Raw genomic sequence first — 21,450 nt, forward strand, 5'->3', positions numbered from 1 at the left:
TATTCTTTCATGCTTTTTTTCCTATGCAGTTAACCTGAGTGTGAATATGTAAAGGGTTTTGTACATAAATAGGATTACACCAAAGTAGTTTCTGTTTTTAAAGCTAGTTTAAAAGTGTGATTATTTCAAATGTTTAATGAAATGAGACATGCTATTTTTATTCCTTATTCTGTCACTTAAAAACCAACATAATAAAAGCACCGTTCTTTTTACTTCTTGCTGATGACAGAATATGTATTATATTTGTATGCAAATGAAATGTAAAACTAGGGATTAAAATGTTGAAATTTTACAGAGCAATAGAGGCCTACAGTTGCTAACACAAGTCTCTATAAAACTAGTATCACCATTGCCAATTAAATATACTATTGATGCAAACGTTGGCTATTAAAAGCAATGAAATTGTTCAATAGATCTCATTGGAAAAAGTCTCTTAAGACACTTTAAAAAAACAGGTCCTACACCGTTAGTATAATATAATGTACGTGTATGAGAATATACAAAATGTTAAAGTCCATGAAGGTGGATCATCATGAAGTTTAAGGTTTTCCGAGAAGTCAGCTTGGTTAAAAGGAATCATATGTATCTTTTGAAGTTTATATTTTGCATGTATGGACTATTCATAAGTCATTATCACTGAAGAGATAATCTATGTTTATGTAATAGCCATCTTAACAAAAGTGTTGTATTGATGCTACAACTATTTTCAGTTTAAACTAATTTTAGGCCATAAACATTTTGAAAGACCAGTCCTCTGTCTTGCTTATCAGAATATAACACTGTATCTGGCTTGTAGTGGGCTTGCGCTAGTGAATCTACTTGCCACACAGAAAACAGGAATACTATGCAAACTATTTGTATAATTTCATTGATGTTCATCAACAGGTTTAGATTGAGTGGCATATTGTAAGCCTGTGCAGTTCAAAAGAGAAAGTAATCATTCTGAGCTGGAGTCACAAAGAGGTACATGAAGAGCTCCCAGGAAAGTAATAGTACCTATCTCACTGAGTTATAAACATACATGACATAACCATGTAAAGCTGAATACGTGTTAAGTCGGCAGAAAAGAGCATGGGCATTTTAAGACATAACTGGAAAGAGATGAATAGAGGCAGATTGGGAGAGCTTTTCTAATTTAAGGATTTAGGTTTTTATAGGCTGTAGAGGTAGAAAATGAGACAAGGCAAGGCCAGTTAAGCACCTTAGAATTATTCAGAATAGTAATTTTTTAGGAGCTTATTTTATTCGATTTTTTTCATCCTTGAAACATTGTTTATTCTTGTGAAACTAAACTTGCTGTGTACTGTCTCCCAACTATTGCTCTCCATGAACTGTTTTATTGCTTTGTCAACTGATCAGTGAGGCTATTACCTGAAAATTGCAAGATTTATTGTGGCAGCCGGGCGTGGTGGCGCACGCCTGTAATCCCGGAACTCAGGAGGCAGAGGCAGGTGGGTCGTTGGCAAGTTCAAGACCGGCCTGGGCTACAAAGTGAGCTCAAGGCCAGCCTGAACTACACAGCGAGACCCTGTCTCAAAAAGACCAAAAGAAAAAAATTTATTTTGGCAAGTATTTATGTTTATTCCCAATCACGTAATTATCACTACCTTCTCTCTCATCACTTAGGGTAGACAGTGTGTATCCAGGTCATTAGTCTTTTAACTGGTCTGAAACAACTGTGACAAGTCCTCGCAATTTCCTAGTCTCTCGCAATTAAGAGGCCGACCATCTGACCCAGTTCTGGCCAATACATGGGAGGCAAAATTTTCGGGGTATTTGTGGAACTCACTAAAAAATACGTATCTAGTACTTCTTGTGGATGAGTAAGGCAAGAATTTTGTGTCACAGAGTACCATGTATAAGGAAAGTGCTAAGAAAGCACCAAGGATGCTAGTGTCGCCACCAAACTGCACAGCTGCCAGCAACCTCTTCCCTTCACACTTCTCATGGAAGGGAAATAGATGTTTGTTCAATTAGTTGTCCATTGCTTACCACCAGGTAATCTTAACTCCCTGGCTGAGAGATGTCTACCCAAGGGCTTATTTTCCTTCTGTCAGGTGACTCAAATGTCAGTGTGGAAGCACTTTTCTTTTTTTCTAAAGTTTGCAGATTCTTAGCCTTCAAACCTAAAGAATGGAACATTCTGGGTTTTCTTTTCCCCTTTAAGAAGCTGGAACTTGGGATGAAGTTATAGCTCAATGGTAAGTGCACTTTCTTGGCATGTGCAAAGCACATGATCACAGTAACAAAAATCATCCTGATCCTTTACCAAGTAAGGCTTTTCTGTGGAAATTTTTACTATTAATTTACCTTTTCATGGGAGTGATCCTGGTTAATGCAAATGTGTTGTTTCAGCTCCCAACCTTGTATATGTGCCTACTTCTACACCTCCCCTGTCCACACAGTTCGTGGGGCATGAAAGTGACAGCTGTCCAGTTCTTTCCAGGGACCACACAGCCTTAAAGCATGTCTGCACTTCTGGTCTCTATATTTACATAAAGTACCTTTTAGAATCATAAAGGATTAAATGCTTTTATCAACTTCCAATTTAGATGCAACAAATAATTAGTAAGTTTTCTACTTCATCTGAAAGTAGTTGGTCCAAAGCCAAAGGTCTCATAAAAGAAAACTTTTTGTTGGCTAAGATCAGTGAATTGCCTGCCAGTCCATTTAAGTAGAATATTCAAAGGCACAGGAAGCTGTAAGAACCACGCTCTGGCATTTCTATCCTTAATGGGTTTTTTTCTGAATGTGAAAGGTATAATCAGAGGACTAATATGTATTTGAAGTGGGTTTACTGAAGCCCCTATTTCTCCAGTAAACTCATCCTAGCATCTATCTAAAAAGCTCTAACATGCTCATACAATGCCTGTAGCTAGCCCTTGAACTCCGCTAAAACCAGTGACTTTCAAGTGCTTATAAATTCAGGGTGTCTGTGAAGGAAAGCTGTTTACTTTTTTCAATTTTTACATTGTCTTTCAATGAAAGCTTAAAGTTAATTTAAGTGAAAGGCAGGCCCTTCTAATTAGTTTCCCTTTTTTTTTTTTTTTGGTACTGAGAATCTTAACTCATGACCTCGCAACTTGCCAGGCAGGTGCTGTGTCACTGAACTATATCCACGCTGGCCCTTCTAATTAGAATTCAGAGAAACCTTCTACCGGACACAGTCTGAAGACCACTGACGACGACTACTGTCTCCTCCCCTTTTATCACATCCACTTCTGCAGTAACCAAGTGCAAAAGATCCAAGGAGCTAAACGTCTTGCTTCCCATCTAGCTTCTGTGCTAACCATATGTAAACACGTGGCACTTAGCTATAAAAGATGTTTGTCCTTTTCCTTCCCTCCCTCCCAGATTTTTCATCCAAATCCTTTCAGTCTGAAAATACTCCCAACTTTGCACTAAGTAAGCTTTGTTCCAAGTGCTACTTTTTCAGGAAGCCAGCTTTTCTTGAGAAAGCCCACATTTTAGATATGTTAAACAAGTACTGGCAGTCTTCTTAAGTGACTTGATTTAATGAAGAAATGAGACTTAAGAGCTGGGCACAGGGAGGATTCCTGTAATCCTGTCATTTAGAAGGCTGAGGCAGAAGGATCACAAGTTCAAGTCCACCCTGTGATACATAGAAAGACCTTGTCAATAAGAAATTTTGGGGGACTAGGCGTGTGCCTCAGTGATAAGAGCCTGGCAAGCATGTGTGAGGCCCCAGGGCTCACTATCACCACACACAAAAATGACTTTCAAATGTTTAATGTATCTGATAGCTTTGCTTTGAACACTTTAGATTTGTTTCTTTAGAAAGGACACACACTGCAAAAAGGTAAAAAGACCATTAATCTATAAATTCTTAGGTATTCTCCCGCATTCTCACTTGATTTATTGAAAAAACAAGAGAGAGCTCTAGCCATATAACTAGAAAATAACCAACCTATAGGGTAAAAATCCCATATGGTTTTTAGTTGTACATTAGAATTATCTTCTGGCCTGAAAGATGTAACGGAAACTGTCTCAAAAAATCTAGTATCTCTGAAAATGTAAGTGCTTATTACTAGGTTACTCTCAGAACCAAAGAGCCACAGCCGAATCAAGAGACAAAATTTAATATATGCACACGGTTTTATATATAATGCAGCATCACACCATGTAGGGCATTTACTCATTTTATACATTCAGATGTTTGAAACACTTCTTAAGGCTACAAAACAGAACATAGAAAAATAAACAGGAATATATTCAACACTTAAAAAAGTGATATGATAAAGAATATAAAGTACTATTTTCCTTTCAACACTTCAAAAGATATGTATTTATACTTTTTTTTTACAAGTAACATCACAGATGATCACATCTTCACATGCGTAAGTATTATCTGTACTCAGTGTAAGGCTATTATCATTTCTCATACATAAATTTTTCTAGCTCTGTAACAATGCAATTTTTAATCCATTCAAGTAAATTCAACCCCAAAGTTGCTGCTTCCCAGCATTAAGACATGCACCCACCCCTCTTGTAAGATTTTCTAAAACTTGTGTCTCGGGGGGGGAAAAAATATCTTTAAAAAAAAATCTCTACTAGTGGGAGAGTAAATGGCGACACTAGTAGCAAAGCCTTAGTTCTTTGATGTTGACACACTGGAAGTGAATCATTTTTAAGATTTTAAAACAAAAACAATAGCATTTAGACAAAATAGGGAGCAAAATACAGTAAACAGAAATAGTGTAGCCAAATACGTATTCTCTTCAGCTACACAAGAATGGACTTTGCTTAGTAGTACCCATAAGTGAAAAGAGAAAAAGTCTACCTAAAACTGAAGGTAAAATAAATGAGGCAAAAATAAATATTGCTAGTTTCTAGGATGGCTGAGTATTTTCTAAACCAGAAAATGGTTAGAAAGGAACTTTATTGCACCAAGTCAATCATAAGCAAGTTTGCAGTTCACAGGCATTTTTAGTTCACCCTTGAGTCACAAAGAAACAACAAGCTGCAAGAGTAAGAGTTGTATCAAATAAGCATCTCAGCACTGCGGTTTGGGAAAACCTCCTGTCTGATGGAGACAGAGTCTGAGCTTAGGTCTGCTGTGAAAATGGCCTTGTGGGTTACTGGGAAACAACATGAGGACTACACAGCTGTTAGTATCCTGCTGCAAAGAAGCACACAGGGCAAACATTGAAAATGTATGTGACAGAAAACAAACTTGAAGAGACATACACACAATACTAAAGAATGGGGCTGGACTCAAGCTCGGCAAAAGCACCTAACTAAAAAGCAACAGGTGAGCTTTGGTCAATCTAAGCATTTGTTCTTGAAAATGTGTCTGATCATACTAAAGTTTCATAATTTCTAAATCAAAATACAAATGATTCTTAGTTCTGTTTCTTATATAGAAATACATCTCACAACATACAATATGACAGTTAATATGAAAGAGGACAAAAGCTTGCTTGGCCCTAGTTTCGACCTCAGCATAAGGCAAAATCCCCTAGACTGACTAACCCAGTTAAAAACAAACCTAAAGGAAAAAAAGTGACCTTCACACAAAGACTAACAGTTTTAAAACTCTGAGTTCTTTTATTCCAGAGGTCACTAAGAAAAGTACCATCTGCTAAATTTCTCTTTCAGCACTGTTTCCATCATGTCCTGGAGGTGAGGCAGGGGGAACAGGAAGCAAATCAGTGTTTCCCTCAGGAGCTATAGAGTATTGTGTTGCTTAATTGAGGTAAGAGAATGACAGTGAAGAACAGTATCAACAGTATCCTTTCCTAACCAAATTCAAACACTGCTAGAAACAGATCAAACCCCGGTCAATAAAACCAACACTGGAAACCACAATTTCTTTTGGACTCCTGAGATGAAACTTATATTGAACTTTAAATCTGGTATTTATATCAGAATGTGATTTTCATAATAAAATTATCAGGTAAGCTAATCCTACACTGAAAAACAAAAGCATGGGCTGAAAGTAAAGGATGCTCTTAACTTCTCATTCAATAATTCAGCCACTGACACTAAGAAAAAACTGGCATAAACAGTACCTTCAACAACTCTTCTACCTAAGGTGATGACAAATTCCATCCAACAGGTTCTCCCAAGAATTCTCTTTTCCACATAACCATCCCAATCTTTACAAATTTTTTCCTAGCTAGCACCATCATAATAAAATGTAATCTTTCAAAAGTGCTCTCTAAAATCCTATGTTATAAAATATCTAAATGCTAATCACTACTCAAATCAGCAGTTACACAGACATTAGGTAATTAAAACAGCACAGAGGTAAATAACCGTTATTACAGTACAGTGGGGATTCACTGAGCCTAGCTGACATCCAAACATTCCTATAGGTTATCAGAGAACCCAGAAAACTCATCTGCTTCAGCTTGTCAAATTCAAGTGAATTGTATTTAAAGTAATTTGCCTTAAAAAAAAAAAGCTACCACACATCTGTTTTTGGCTACGTACATTACACAGGGCATGCAAAGCAAAACCACTACATTATTTGCATAGCACTCAAACTTCCTGATCAGAAGGTAATCTCAACATAAAGAACAGATTTTCACATTGGTATGTACAAATAAACACAAGCTACAGTTATTTTTACAAAGTAACACAGATACACAAATACTGTGTTATCAAGAGTCCAATCTCCAAATAAGAGTGCAACATGCAAAGGGAACCTCTAGTGAATACTGCAAAGTCAAAGGAAAGAAGATCAGACTTACACCCCTAAGAATAACAAGCTATAAAATGCAAAAACCATCTTCTAGCAGCATCCTCTAGAAACAAACGAAGTCACAATCATCTCGTTTTTGTACAATAATTCCAGCATGACAACCTGAACCATGCAAATGTAAAGTGATACACATAACCAACGGTGCAAGAAAAACAAAGCAGTTACTCTATAGAAACCTATCAAGCTAAAAAGTTTTAACATCTCTTCTCACAAAATATTTAGAATCTGTCAGTGCATTAGTGTTAAAGTGGCATTAAAAAACTTCTGCAGTTTTAACAGATGCAGAGTATTTTCAAAATGCATAGCATCTATATTTCTTTCGAGTAGGCACCATGATATTTACACCAGTGCTAAGAATTCTGGGTGGAAACAGCCATTTCACTGGATTTCCTACTATTTCTTAAACATCTGTTCTTGTATGCAACCTTAAGGTCAACAAATACTCACCAAAATTCAAAAATATACCCTATGAATATTAAAAGAACTATATACAACATTTCTAAGACACAGGTTAATAGGCTGCCTTATGTGTAATATTAAAGAGAAGACATTATTCAAGTCTGACAGATATTGAGATGAAAGGCCTTTGGGTTGGAAGCATTTTAAAAGACAACAGTGTTTTAGGCTGAGAATTGTTTGAGCCCAGTTTATGACTAAGGCATTGCATAATAAAATATACATTTCTATTTGGTGCAATGTTATGTTTTGGGATCTATACTGTGTCAAATGGTATATTTTGTCACTTTAGTAAACACTATAAAGCACACATGTCCAACATTTGAAAATCAAACTTATACGAGGAAAAAAAACAAACACTAAATCTATAATGATTTATATTAAGCTGTTTATAAAAAATACTTTAACAAACTTAACTTGTACTTTTTATGGGGGCAGTCACCTGACAGAGAAATCAAACATTTTGAATGAAGAAAAATGGCAATACCAGAAATTCACTTGCCCCTTAAACTCATGTCCAAAATCCCATCCACAATGCGAATGAGGGTTAAAGCGGAAGGGAGGATAGTTCCAATTTGGGTTTTTATTTTAAGGTATTTTTTAAAGCCTTTAAAAATACTCCACCTAATAAAGGGCTTCTGCTTTAAAATAGCCAAGCAATAAGCATCAAGTGTGTTGTCCCCTGTGGCCATCTCCCATTCCTGATCTCCTCCTATCTCCTCTATAGGGCCGTCCTCTGACATTTCGATGGTACTGATAACCTTCCTCTCGGTTTCGGCTTGGCTGCCCTTTCCAGGACTCCTCACCTCTCATATGTTGATATCCACCCCTACCAGTATAGCCCCAATCACTTTTGTACTTCCTGCCTCCGTAAGTTTGATTATAGAACTGCTTGGATCTGCCACTTCTCAGAATATCAGACACTTCATTTTCATCTTCTGAACTCTCTTCTTTTGGTCTTTGCATTCTGCTATCCACAGAGTTGGCCCCAGGGCTGACCACATCAGCAGCAATCTTAGGATCTTTTGCTTTCTCTGGTTTTTCTTTCAGACTTTGAATGGTCCTCCTCGGCTCAAGTTCAACAGACACGGTTTCTCTTTCTCTGTTTAGAATCTGTGTGGAAAGATGAGCTTTTCCTTCTGCTCCAAGAGGGGCAGAAGCAAGCACAAGATCTGCCTTTCGTGTTTGTGATGACTGTTCCGCACGGCCTTCCGTCTTGCTGCTCGCACTTGCTTCAGGGACAGAATGTGCACCTTCACTCCTAGATTCTGAAAACTCATCTACTGTTGTGACTGGAGCACATTCTTTAGACAGATCCAGATTTTCTAAGGGCAGATCCAATTCACCTTTCTCTTCAGAGGGCAGGACAATATTCTGCCTCATTACAGGATTTTCTATAAATCCCTGAAAAGGATACCCATACCAAACATGAGGAAAAAAGGGGGGTGCAATAGGAACTGGGCCTAAGAATGGATTAGGTCCAAAGGACGGCTGTGGATACATGTTCTTGCCACTTAATGACTCGTCATATTCAGGATGAAGAAGCTGTCCAGGGTTTTCAGATTCAAGATCAGCCTGGTAAGACAACTGTCCATGACTTTCAGACACCTGAGATGGAGGGATAACCAGAGGTGAAGAAAACGTTGGCGGGCCAATTTCTCCCTGTGACATTTGACCATTAACACTGGTCTCAGTCTGCATAGGAAAGTGTGCATCAGTACAGGTACAGTCACTTTCATTCTGAGCTGAAGCAGCTTCTTGGAACCAAGGATTATGAGGATACACGGGGACAGGGACCTTTGGGTACATCCTGCAGGCTGCCAGGTAGGCCTGGTGCAAAGGGTACAGGTAAGAATGTGGAGCCCACATCGGACAACTATATGCCTGAAACAGATACAAAACAGTCAAATAAACAAAAAGGGAAAATGATATAAATGTTAGTGCATATTTATAACTAGTACTACGCTCAAGTTTCCCATGCATGTAAAGAAAATATAATTTATTATCCAAATACTAGGCTATTGTGATACCCAACATGAAAAGCAATTAGAAAATCAAATTGCTAGTTTAAGATTACATTCCTTGTTCTTGTCCTGAAACCTATCCCAAGGTCTAAGCAGGGGCTCAGAGGAAACATGATCTCAATCACTGGCAGTTTGACTAGACCTACATTCACATTCTAGCTCTTCCATTCACTCACTCACTCATTGTATAACACCCTCCCCCCACCCCCCGAGCAAATTAACTTGCTGGGATCTACTGCACTAAGAAAATGCTGGTAGAAGAGATGATCTCCAATGACAGGACTCAACAATTCTAGGACCCCTCAGACCCTTCTTTAACTACAAGGATTAAATTTACAACTCTAATCGAAGAAGGGTAATGTTGAGAATGAAATACTCGACATTCTTCCACTATAAGGTTTCAGCTACAAACTAAAATACAACCAGCCAACAGGATAATTAACCAATTAGATAAGGCCAACATTAACTAAGTAACACGGCCTCATGAAACTCGACACTAGACCAGCAAGGAACTCTATTTCTTTCTGAAGTACATACAGCTCAAGGAGATTAATTCAAGACAAAAGTCAGCCTAGCACTGACAGAGACTGATTCTCTAAGAAAAGTTATTTTTAGGTTGTTCACTTCCCAGAGGACCACTCTGCTGTGCTAATGAATAACCCTCTACCTTACACAGTAATACATATTTTCAACTGCTATTTACTTTGATCCTTTCACAGCTGAGACAGGTGAAAGAACACTGATCCCACTCCATAAATAAATAAAGCTAAACTCAGAGATACTGAAAGGTTTGCCCAAGACTATACAGTGAAAAAATGTCAAAGCAGAATGTCAAACCCAGATAGTTCATCTAATTCCCCACTGAGAACATTTCCATAATGTTGCCCCAGGAACATAGTTCCTCAATGTGGTCCTCCAAGGTTAAACCCTTACCAAGAGGAAAGGCAAACAAAAACTGGAGCTCCTACTATCCCCCGCAAAACATACTGTTCTGTACTGAAAATGCTGGTTCTTAAAATGGTGAAATTTAGTGACACTTGGAGTACTGCTAGAATAGTTAACATAATTTAAACAGTAATAATTTATAGAGTATTAATAAAATGATACCACGTAAATACCTTCACACCGAGATTGAAGAAGAATCGAAGAATGTTCTTATCTGAAAAAGAGAATAATCACTCAACAAAACTGTACATTCAACAAAGGTTTTTCTTCATTATTCTAATCAATACAATTTTAAAGATAATTTTACCTGCTAAAACTGTTTTCTTTAACCTATGATATAAAACATAAAACTGTAATATAACCAAAAATGAGGCTGATATTAGGGTAATACCAGATTCAATATGCTTCCTTCTATATTAATGTCTAAAACCCAAAATGGTTTGAGATTTTTATCTGATTAAAGATTAATCTGGTTGAAAGATACTCAAAAGCTTTTTGTTCTTTCTTTTTCAACTTTTCTGTGGGGTTTTGAAAACTATGAAATAAAGACACTGGTGAAAATGGTAATACTTCCCTTAAAGCTCACTGACAACATGATTAGTAGGACAGTGTAGCCCAGGTATCCATTTGCCATCAGCCAGTTACCCATGGATCAAACATCAAACCTCTTCATAAACAAATTATTTATATGAAACCAGGCAAACAGTATATAGGTAGCCGTTGTACTATTTCTTTCAGTGACACTAACAAGAAATTTTGCAAACTACAAAATGGACAATTAAAGAGTACAAATTCCTTGAAATAAAGGGGGCCAGTAAATTTAAAAACGATTTAAACAAAAAACCATACAAATATTGCCTAGCACTCTAGTAAAAGCTATTATAGATATATCCAGTCCAAAATGTTTTCCTTTTTTTAATGTGGTGACAAGGTTTGAACTCACAGTACTATGTATGCTACGCAAATGCTCTACCTCTGAGCCATGCCATGACTCCTTCGTAATTTTTTAATGGATAAAGTAACATGAGTAGTTCCCCAAACTAGAATCCTGTTGAGAAAACTTCGTAATGTTCAGGTAGCTGATTAATGAAAATTATTAGTATCTTACTTCAAAATGGTTTCAAGGCTGTTAATTAAAAAATTACATGGGAGACAGCCATCATTAAACTCAAAAAAAGGTTTGCTAATAAAACCAAGATGAAGCCAGGCGTGGTGGCACACACCTGTAATCCTAGCACTCAGGAGGCTGAGATAGGATTGCTGGGAGTTCAAGGCCAGCCTGGGTTACATAGTGAGCTCAAGGCCAGTCTGAATTACACAGCAAGACCCTGTCTCAAAAAAATAAAATAAAATTATATTAAATTAAAAACAGAATAAAAGAAAAACAAAAACAAGCTGAGACAGAAGTGAAGGACCAACAGCCAAACTGTGGTGTATTTCCCAAAGCCTGAGACCAGACCTCTAACTGCAACTTGTTATCTTCATTTCTTATCATGTTCCCACTGGCGGTACATGTATGACTAGACAGTCCTATTGGCTGGTGCAAGCCACCCAATGGGAAAGTCATGCATATACAGCTCCATCGTGAATGAGTTAAATGTATTTGTACCTTGATAAAGGAAAGCAACTTGAAAGGTCTCACCTTTAGGCAGGTCCTCCCCAGTCTGACACAGTGAATAAGGTGGTGCAATGGCTCGATCTCCCTTTTCGTTATAAGGAAACCCAGGGTAGAGTGGGTCTTGGTAAAGGCTCAACGTCTGAGGCAAAGGCATCAAGGGCTGGTTAACTGCCTGTATTGACACAGGAACTGGAGAGGATGTTAAATGAGCTTGGGACACAGCAGAGTCAGGTCCAGTGGTCAGCGTCTGTGTCACTGACAAAACAGGAATTTGAGCAGGGACACCTGCAAAAGAGAAGTAAAGGGAATCAAAATCTACAAAAAGGTAAAAATAAATTTTCCTACAGAAATGTAACTTTACATTACAGTGCTGTACAATGATACAGTTGGTTAAATAGCATGTAATTAAACATCTCAAAAAGTAACTTTAACAGTAACCCAAGGCCTTCCCAAGATACAGAATAAGCCCAGAAAACAAGTCTAGAATCGGTGTCTTCTAAGTGCAGCTCTCACAAACGTGTAAGACATGGGGCCTACAAAGGTGTCCAGCTGGGAGTCATCAATGGCTGGCCCATAGTGAAAGCATCCACAGCAAACAGTAGAGACAACCAGGTCAAACACTGTGTGCCTAGGACTGTGAGAGCACACTTCAATGAACACCACCAAAATAAACATAGCAGCCCATGCTGGATACAAAGGCAAGCAGAGAATCACAAAGCTGTGAGGCTCCACACACTTAACCCTGTTCCACAGACAAGCTCTTACTCAAGAATCTGATGTCTAGCCAGGTGTGGTGGTGCACACCTGTAGACCCAGCACTCAGGAGGCTGAGGCAGGAGGACTGCGATGAGTTCGAGGCCAGCCTGGGCTACATAGAGTTCAAGGCTAGCCTGAACTACATAGCGAGACCCTGTCTCAAAAAAATAGAAACAAAAACACACACAAAAAGAATTAAGTATGACTTGAAGGGCATTTGCTGGTTGGTCAGTTGGTTGGTGGACAGGTAGGTGGATGGGTAGGCAGGAGTTTGTAAACACTAACCTGTTGGTCCAAAAGTTGTAGGTTCACTTGGCCAAGCTGGCACAGTGGCTGGTAAAGAAGGCACCGCAGGCGTTAGATGTACCTCTGGAGAAACTATAAGGGGAGCTGGATTCGACAGAGACACACCTGCTGGGTTCTTCAGGAATGGAGGGTAAAAAAGACAACAGGACATTTTGTTGAGACACTAATTTTAATCACCATATGTACCCTGAGTTGTCTGTCTTTTATAGCACTGAAGTATAAATGGTCCTTCTGGTCTTAGAATGAAAGAAAACAGTAGCTAAAAACAATATGCAACTACACCTGGACATGGTGATACAGGCCTGTAATTCCAGCTGAGGGAGAAGGACTGATGATATTATTTCTTTTAAACATATATTAAGTAATTGTTAATGATACAGGTAACTCTTCTAAAATATCTTAAAGTAGAATTCAGTTTCCTTTAAAAAGTCTAATATTCAAGCCAATCCATCATACAATGGTAACATAAGACACCAAAAATAATGCAAAAAAAATAAACTTACTCAAAACTAATTCAAAAGAACGGTTAGAAAATGGTCATAAAATAACATTCTATAAACACTGGTAACACTCCAGACTAGCCAATATCAAAATAAATTACAGAAAGCCTAGTGTGGTGGTATACAACTATAATCCCAGAACTTAGGAGACTGAGGCAAGAGGACTGAGAGTTTGAGGCCAGCCTGGATTAAGCAACAAGACCATGTCTTAAAAGACAAAAACTAATAAGTTATAGAAGAATTATATCTGCACTCAAATTATGATGTTAGAATAAATTTTTCTATTCCCCATATAAATATCTTCTGTTTGTAAAATTACAGGAAACTCAGAGACTGAGACACTCAATGTCAACATCATGACTTACCTGTTCTGCAGGAGATGGGCACTCCAATTTCTTTGACTTTGATGGTGATGAAACTCTTGCACACTTATCATCATTAATGTTCTTTGGAAACCAAAGAAAAAAGAAACACAAAAAGAGGCAATTTTGTATTCTAAAGATCTATATTCTAGGATAATTGTGGTTGCCTTTGTACTTCTCCCCACCTCCACCTGACAGAACCCGCTCACAGCAAAAATATTTTCCAGTTATACCTGGTCTTCAACAAGTAATAACATATTAAGTATTAACATCTTAACGTATTAAGTACTAACATCTTTATTGTATCAAAATAGTGGGCAGTTAGCATTTTGGGAGTGGCTTCAAACAGCAGTCTTCTCCCTTATAAGTATCAATCTACTACTAGTATAGGGAATGAAAGCTACTTTGGCAGTTAAGACATGTGAAGTACCTTTAATAGATGACTGTAATTTGGGAGCAACTTCCCCTCAAATTCAACCATCTTTTTCATGTTTTTCAACTTCACTAATGAAGTTATATAAAATGTTAAATTAAAATCAAATTGAGCATGGTGCCACATCCCTGTAATACCCGCTACTCAGGAGGCTGAAGAAGGAAGACTGTACATCTGAAGCCAGCTGAGGCAACTAAGCAAGTCCCTGTTTCTAAAAGAAATGTTTTTAAAGGACTAGGGATGTAGCTCACTGGTGGAGTACCTGTCTAGCACATATAAGGCCCTGGATTCAATCCCCAGTTCTGAGAAAAAAAAAAAATTAAAATCATTTCTATTTTTTCTACTTCTTCCTACTATGTTATCGGTGTTAAAGAAAACGACACATTTCGTATGTAAAACTTTTACCTCTGATGTGCTTGGCTCAGGTTTTTTATCCAAGTGAGTATGTCCATGAGTAGATTCTAATCAAAATAAAAATAAACCCTTATCAACCACCAGTCAGGATTTGAATATTTACAGTAGTCAGTGAATTTTGGAGTAATGTTTATCGTGCTTTATCCTGAATCAATGTTTCTCTCCAACAGTCAAATACTGACATTAGATAAGCTACAAAACAATTTGAAAAATATTTTTATACCAAGAGCATCATCCCCCCTTATCCATAGAGAACACATTCCAGTTGATGCCCAAAGCTTTGAACAGTATCCAAACATTACTGACAGTTTATAAGGTAGCCACAGTAAGAGATTAATAACAACTAATAGTAAAAGAGAACACACACACATAAAGTGGTCTCCCTCAAAATATCTTATGTGCTCGCTCGGGCAGCACATACATCAAAATATCTTCTTATACTTTTACCTTTGCACTAAAGAAAGCACTCTGTGGCTTTTTTTTTTTTTTTTTTTTTTTTGGCATAATCATCACTACTCTTGAGTCCTGGGACCATTATTAAAACACAAGCACTGCACCGCTTCCACAGTCGATCTGATTATCAAGATAGCCACTAAGTGACGGCTGAGCAGGCAGCATATACAGTATGGACACAGTGACCAAATGGATGATTTTCATCCAAGTGAGAAGAAGCAGGATGAAACAAGATATCATGTTATTTACAACAGCATACAGTTTAAACCTTATGCATTATTTACTTGTGGAATTTTCCATTTAGTATTTTTAAACCACAAGTGACCTCAGGTAATTTAAAGTGCAGAAAGCAAAACTGCAGATACAGGAGTAATACTGTATATGATTTCAAACAGGACATAGATCTTTCTTGCAATTGCTTTCAAAATGATGAAATATGACATACCTTTGTCTTTTCTTTCTTCTGTATCCATTCTCCGCCTATTCCCTTTTCTATCACTTACATGTGATGGTTTTCTCTGGGCACTTGGGTTGGTACTCTGAGAAGCTGACTGACTGACTGATGAGCTCTTTAAAATGAACAAAACCCAAAAGTCTGCATTAAAAATTTACAATCAATCCTACCCTTTATACTTCTAAACATCTCACAACTCAAAGCCATACATATACTATAATGTTTGTTTGTTTTTGAGACAGAGTCTCACTATGTAATTCAGGCTAGCCTTGAACTATGTAGCCCAGATTGGCCATGAACTCAGTGATCCTCCTCCCTGAGCCTCCCAAGTACTGGGATTACCAGCATGAACCACCACACACAGCTTCAAAGCCCTATTTGTTTTTCAATTTTTGATTTTTTATTGATGTTTGCAGTAAATAATGATTCTATTCCTCCCGAGTAGTTGGTACATGTACGTAATATACCTCATCCCTGTCCCTCCTGGTCCTCTCCCCTTTCTCTTATTTCCCATTTACAAAATATTTCTCTCCTTTTTTCCTATTATCATCTTCTATTTTGCACTTTATATTTTGGGTTTCTTATATAAGAGAAACCAAGCAATATTTAAGCTTGTGTGTATGATTTATTTCACTTAACATTATGGTCTCAAGGTACATTCATTTTCCTACAAGACTCAAGTTTATCCTTTTTTATGTTAGAATAGTACTCCACTGTATATAAATACCATGCTTTCTTCATGCATTCATCTGTTAATGGATATATAAGCCACCTCCAAGATTTAGCCATTATGAACTTTGCTGCTATAAACATAGCCCTACATTTTACTTCTTTTTTTTTGTACCAGGAAGCGAACTCACTACGTCAAGCTTGCCAGGCAGGCACTGTGCCACTGAACTATACCCCCTGCCCATATTTACTTCTGATACTACAAATGACAGTATCCAGGACCCATATTTAATTATATATATGCTCTCCATTAATAGTCTAATTACCAACTGAAAGTCTTAGGCAATGAGATCATCAGCCTAAATTAGAAGTTAAGACTTCTTCATAGGCTCAATTTCAGGAGCCACCGTGACAGAACTTTCACCTTGCAGGTTACATTCTTCACACAAACAATAACATCCTGTGTACCAACATTCCAAAGAATCTATTTAGAGCCAGTCCTTTGTGAAGGAGAAAAAAAATCTAAGCACGAATTAGCAGATACTGTACACCAGGATTCTTATTACTGAAAAGCTACTGACTATTAGGGCAAATCACATTAGGATCTGCACAAGATATAACCTTCTAACTGGTGAAACAACGGGACTGGAGGAAGTCAGGATTTTACGCTGAATTCTGAGTGAAGGTTCCTAGATTCCTGTCATAGAACTGAAAGTAAATATTTCACAGAGATAAGAGGAGAATCTTAGACCTCATTTACAGGAGTTTTCTAGGAAAAAAAAAAAAAAAAAAACCTGAGCTACTAACAAATCCAACACGGGGTCACAATCATAAAAAGTCTAAAAATGACGAGGACAAAGACCCCATTTCAATAATAAAAAAACTTCACAATCTATACCCAAATCATAGTAGTTATACTTTTTACCACACACTAACTGAAAAGAATACAAGCTTAAATAATTTGTAGTTACCTATTATATAAAAGACCTTTTCAACTTAATTCATCAGACCTTTAAGAAATTCTACAACTAGAAGACAGAACTAAGCGTATGGGATCCTCATGCATTATACTGGTACAGAGGGACTCCACAACATCCCACTCTGTTTTTAAACATTGCTACCAACACAACAGGGATCCCAGGTCATCTGAATACCATTTACGAAGACTTGAAAGACCACAGGCACAGGATTCTCAGAACAAGAATGAATCAGTTACGTCTTCCTTGTCCTGGCAAAGAATCCTCTTCATCAGCATGATAATGTTTACCCTGACTCTCCCCCAAAAAGTTAAGAAATCTGAAGGTAGACAACTTGTCTTTTATTGGAGAAGCATCCATCATATAACTCAGGGTCTGATATGTGAAGCAGGGGTTACAACATAGGACTACACATGCTACCACCTACAACAGCAAATACTTGAAAGAAAGCTCTCACTGTACATATCAGGGTCTGGATATGCTTACTGAACAGTAAAGGAAGTTTCCCAATTTTATAAATGTATCTTATACCAGATTAACAGTCTCATGATCACACTGCTTTCACTGACAAACACTTCTGGTTTCAAAAGAAAACACTAACCATTGCAAGGAAGATCAGCTTATTTGTCTCAACTCACCAACTTTTCAGTAATAGCTCTAGACCTACTCACGTACAATGTGAAAAGGAGAGAGAACATGTGATCTTTAAGTTTATAAATTATTAGCCCACCATTAAAAACTACACTTAAAAGGATTTGTAAATATTAATTTTTTAAAATCTCTTTTTATACATACAGAAAGTGCTGGGAAAGCCTGTTCATCTCGGTTCTGAATCTCATAGAGTAAACGAGATTCTTCTATAGCTTGCTTCTCTCTGCGCTCTTCAGGAGAGAGGCCAAAATAGTGAGTTTCTCGACTCGTGTGATCAAAATCTTCAACTCGCTCACGGTCAGGTTTTCTGTCAAATAAAACATTCTTGTCAGAAAAAGAAAAATAATATAAAATATACTGAACACCTCAAATAATACCTGTTTTGCAATACAATTATTTGGCCAATTAAGCTACACTGCAACATTTTAGAACTTTTGGAAATTTAGTTAATAAAAGTTCAAATAGAAACTGCTGTACCATTATGCTACCTTACACAAAAAATGGCAATGGGGAAGACAACAGAAAATACAAAACTCACTTCCAACTGATACAAAATTGAAAGTGCTTATATTTCTGCCTTGATGAAAAGAAAAGAAATACCTTCTTTACGTCAGACTCTCAATATTTTTGTAAGCATTCCCTCTCTAGAAAAGGAAGTTTCACTAGTTCAGATCTCACAAACATTCTAATCATCTATTCTAAGTAAAGGCTAATGGCTAAATAAGACACTGAGCCCATGCTTGTACCTGTTGTTGACACCATCAAGGCAGATGGAGAGCTGAAAAAACTGTGCCAGGCTAGACAGTAATGACACAGATATGACCAATGTCATTGTGGCCAAAGGAGGTCAAACTCATGAATAGAGTTTAGTAGTCTATAAGACAACTCCCATGTTTTTGTATGGTTTATAACTACTGAAAACTATATAAGTAATATTTCTACTATGTGTAAGTAGTTTTCTCTAACAGTAAGAAACTAAAGTTCAAAATTTATAGGAAAAATGTTGTTTGTCATAGAACAAAGATAAAATCTTGCTAAAAGGAGTGGGACACACACTATAATACAATCTGATTCTTTTACTTCTGAAATAAGTCACCTAATGTCCTCAAATGGCCTCATTTACAATCACTCCAACTCCAACCAGGCAGATGTCCATTCCAATTGTACTAGGGAAAAGAAAGAGTGCAAATCTGGGCTTTCATAAACTTAGACCAGGCCTTCTCAAACCCTGTGGTAAATGACTCCACAGATGACTTACCAAGTTGCTAGGTGACTGGAAAATTCGTATCACCTACCACTGTCTCCTACTATCCAAAAAATTACTGCTACTCTGTGGTCTTCATTTTACCTTCACCTACCACACAGAACCAACTCCTTCCTATTTTCACTAAACTAAAGAGATATTCAGAAACATTTCCTGCACATCCACATAAACGAATGCATACATGCAAGTCCTGCTTTGTGCTCCAAGTGTGTATGTGTGGACATGTTTTGTATTTTCCAGAGGAAAAAATGTTATCAATGAGAAAGACATGAAAAAGTAGGATACCATGAAGGGTTCATACCTACCATTACAGTTCTTTTATAACTAGAATTTAAAATTGACATATTTATGAAAAATTGTAAAAAAATTGTATACAAATCAAATGTTACTTAGGTTTCTAAAAAAGAAATCTTTAATATTAAATAATCAGCATTTTCTAAATTGGTTTTCATATATCAGTAAAATTTACTATCACACACAAAACAGAAAAGATATTCTAATCTATGACTAACTGCAAATTCCACTAGATTTCTACATAATCAGCCACAATATCGAAAGTTCTCTAAAGCTTCATGACTTGACAACTACCTTGACATACACCATCAAGTGTTTTTATAAAGGAAATACAGGAAATAAAGGAAAATTTTATAAATTTCAACATATGAAAGAGAAAGGGACCCTAGTGAGAAAAGATACGCATATACAACATAGTATTAAAACTATTATTAATATTAAACATCTGAGTAGTCTGCCAATTCTTAGGAGAGTAATCAACACCAGAAACACACTGGATATAAATTCAGTTTGTGATCAATAAAACAGTACTTAAGTAGCCATTTGGTAATCTATATGTATTTTTTCCCCTTTTTTGTTCTTTTGTAGTATTGGGATTGAACTTAAGAGCCTTCACATTGAGCTTCATTCCCCAGCTTTTTATAAATTGTATTTTGTTTTCAGACAGGGTCTAAGTTGATAGAATGCCTAGGCCAGGCTTAAACTCACAATCTTCCTGCCTCAGCCTTCACAATGCTGAAATTACAGGCATATGCCACCACACTCAGCATTTGTTTTTAACTTTTTAAGACCTTACAGGGTACTCTAGTGTTCAAAGGTGGGGAAAAGCTTCTTTTCTCACCTATCAAAAAATGAGAACTTCATTAAAGAAAATTTCATTTCTGTCTATGAATTTCCTATAGTTACTTTATATTTTTAGGTTTCTAAAGTTAATATTTTAGTCAGTTAATCTCAAGTTATTTTTATCTGCATTAGATAAGCTACCAGGTGCTAGTGGAATCTGGTCAATGTCCAAACAATAGACTTCAGCCACAAACAGTTGATCAGTGGCAAGAATTCCATTCATTTGGGAAAGGTAAGTCACCAGAGACCAGGGGTCCACTGCACTTTTTTGCTAGGTGTGCCCAGAATTTAAGGCTCTGACTATTCTTTACCCAGGCTATTCTCAGGGTTATTTGCAGTGAGCAAACCTGAAGGCAAGTTATGTCTTTATTCCAAATTATTTTAGTAATTTTGTTCCATTTAGAATTTCTGGAAAACTAAGCAGGGCACAATGGCACTCACCTGTTATCCCAGGCACTCAGAAGGCTGAGATGGGAGGATCATAAGTCTCAGGCCAGCCTGGGCAACTTAATGAGTCCTTATCTCAAAATAAAGTTTATAAAAGGGCTCAGGATGTACCTTACTGGCAGAGCACTTGCCTAGCACACACTCAGCACTTGTTTTGGAATGCCCTGGGTTCAATCCCCAGTACCCCGCCATACAAAAATAATTTCTGAAAACCCCAGAGTATGAATACACATATGTTTTTTACATACTATAAAATATCCCTGGCAAGCATATAGAAAAGTCTGTTAATAGTGGATGCCACTGTAGACGACAACTAGATCACAAAGAAAATACACAATAACCTTTTGAATGTTTTTTGCTTTTTTTTGGTTTTTTTTGTTTTTTTTTTTTGGTTTTCTTTGGTTTTTTTGGTTTTTCTCCGGTACCGGGAACCGAACTCATGACCTTGCACTTGCCAGGCAGGCGCTTTGCCGCTGAGCTAAATCCCCAGCCCCTGCCTTTTGAATGTTTTAGGTAAAACAATATAAACTTCCTATCCTAAGTATTTTAAATCTTTTAAAATGGATCTGAATGATTTTTTATGGAGTCTTAATTGGTAAATTATCACTCCATAATAAATTGGTATTGGTAAACTACCAATAAGTTGAAGTACTAACTCTTAGTACTTGCCTATGAGACCTTATTTAGAAACAGGGTCTTTTTAGATGTAAACAAGTTGACGTGAGGTTAACTGGGGTAGAGTAAGACCTAAAACCAGTAGGACTAGTGTCTTATAAGAAGAAAAGAGATAAGGACACATGAGTAGAACAAGTGATGATGGAAGTAGAGACCAGACTGACACACCTACAAGCCAAGGA

General features: G+C 37.1%; 1 protein-coding gene across 2 annotated transcripts in view; it reads right to left on the reverse strand.

The window, feature by feature from the left end:
- Nucleotides 1–4,084: 4,084 nt before the first annotated feature.
- Otud4 (OTU deubiquitinase 4) overlaps nt 4,085–21,450 on the reverse strand; it is a gene marked incomplete in the record, with an annotated part of 45,714 nt that continues 28,348 nt past the window's right edge. For both annotated transcript variants that reach the window (XM_013515277.1, XM_005386641.2), the window contains 8 exon segments: nt 4,085–9,067; nt 10,326–10,366; nt 11,795–12,055; nt 12,812–12,947; nt 13,698–13,778; nt 14,533–14,588; nt 15,440–15,563; nt 17,890–18,052. In XM_013515277.1, coding sequence (XP_013370731.1) covers nt 7,850–9,067; nt 10,326–10,366; nt 11,795–12,055; nt 12,812–12,947; nt 13,698–13,778; nt 14,533–14,588; nt 15,440–15,563; nt 17,890–18,052 — 2,080 coding nt within the window.

The sequence above is a fragment of the Chinchilla lanigera genome, unplaced genomic scaffold, assembly GCF_000276665.1.
Source record: "Chinchilla lanigera isolate Chin_1 unplaced genomic scaffold, ChiLan1.0 scaffold00027, whole genome shotgun sequence".
Classification (NCBI taxonomy): domain Eukaryota; kingdom Metazoa; phylum Chordata; class Mammalia; order Rodentia; family Chinchillidae; genus Chinchilla; species Chinchilla lanigera.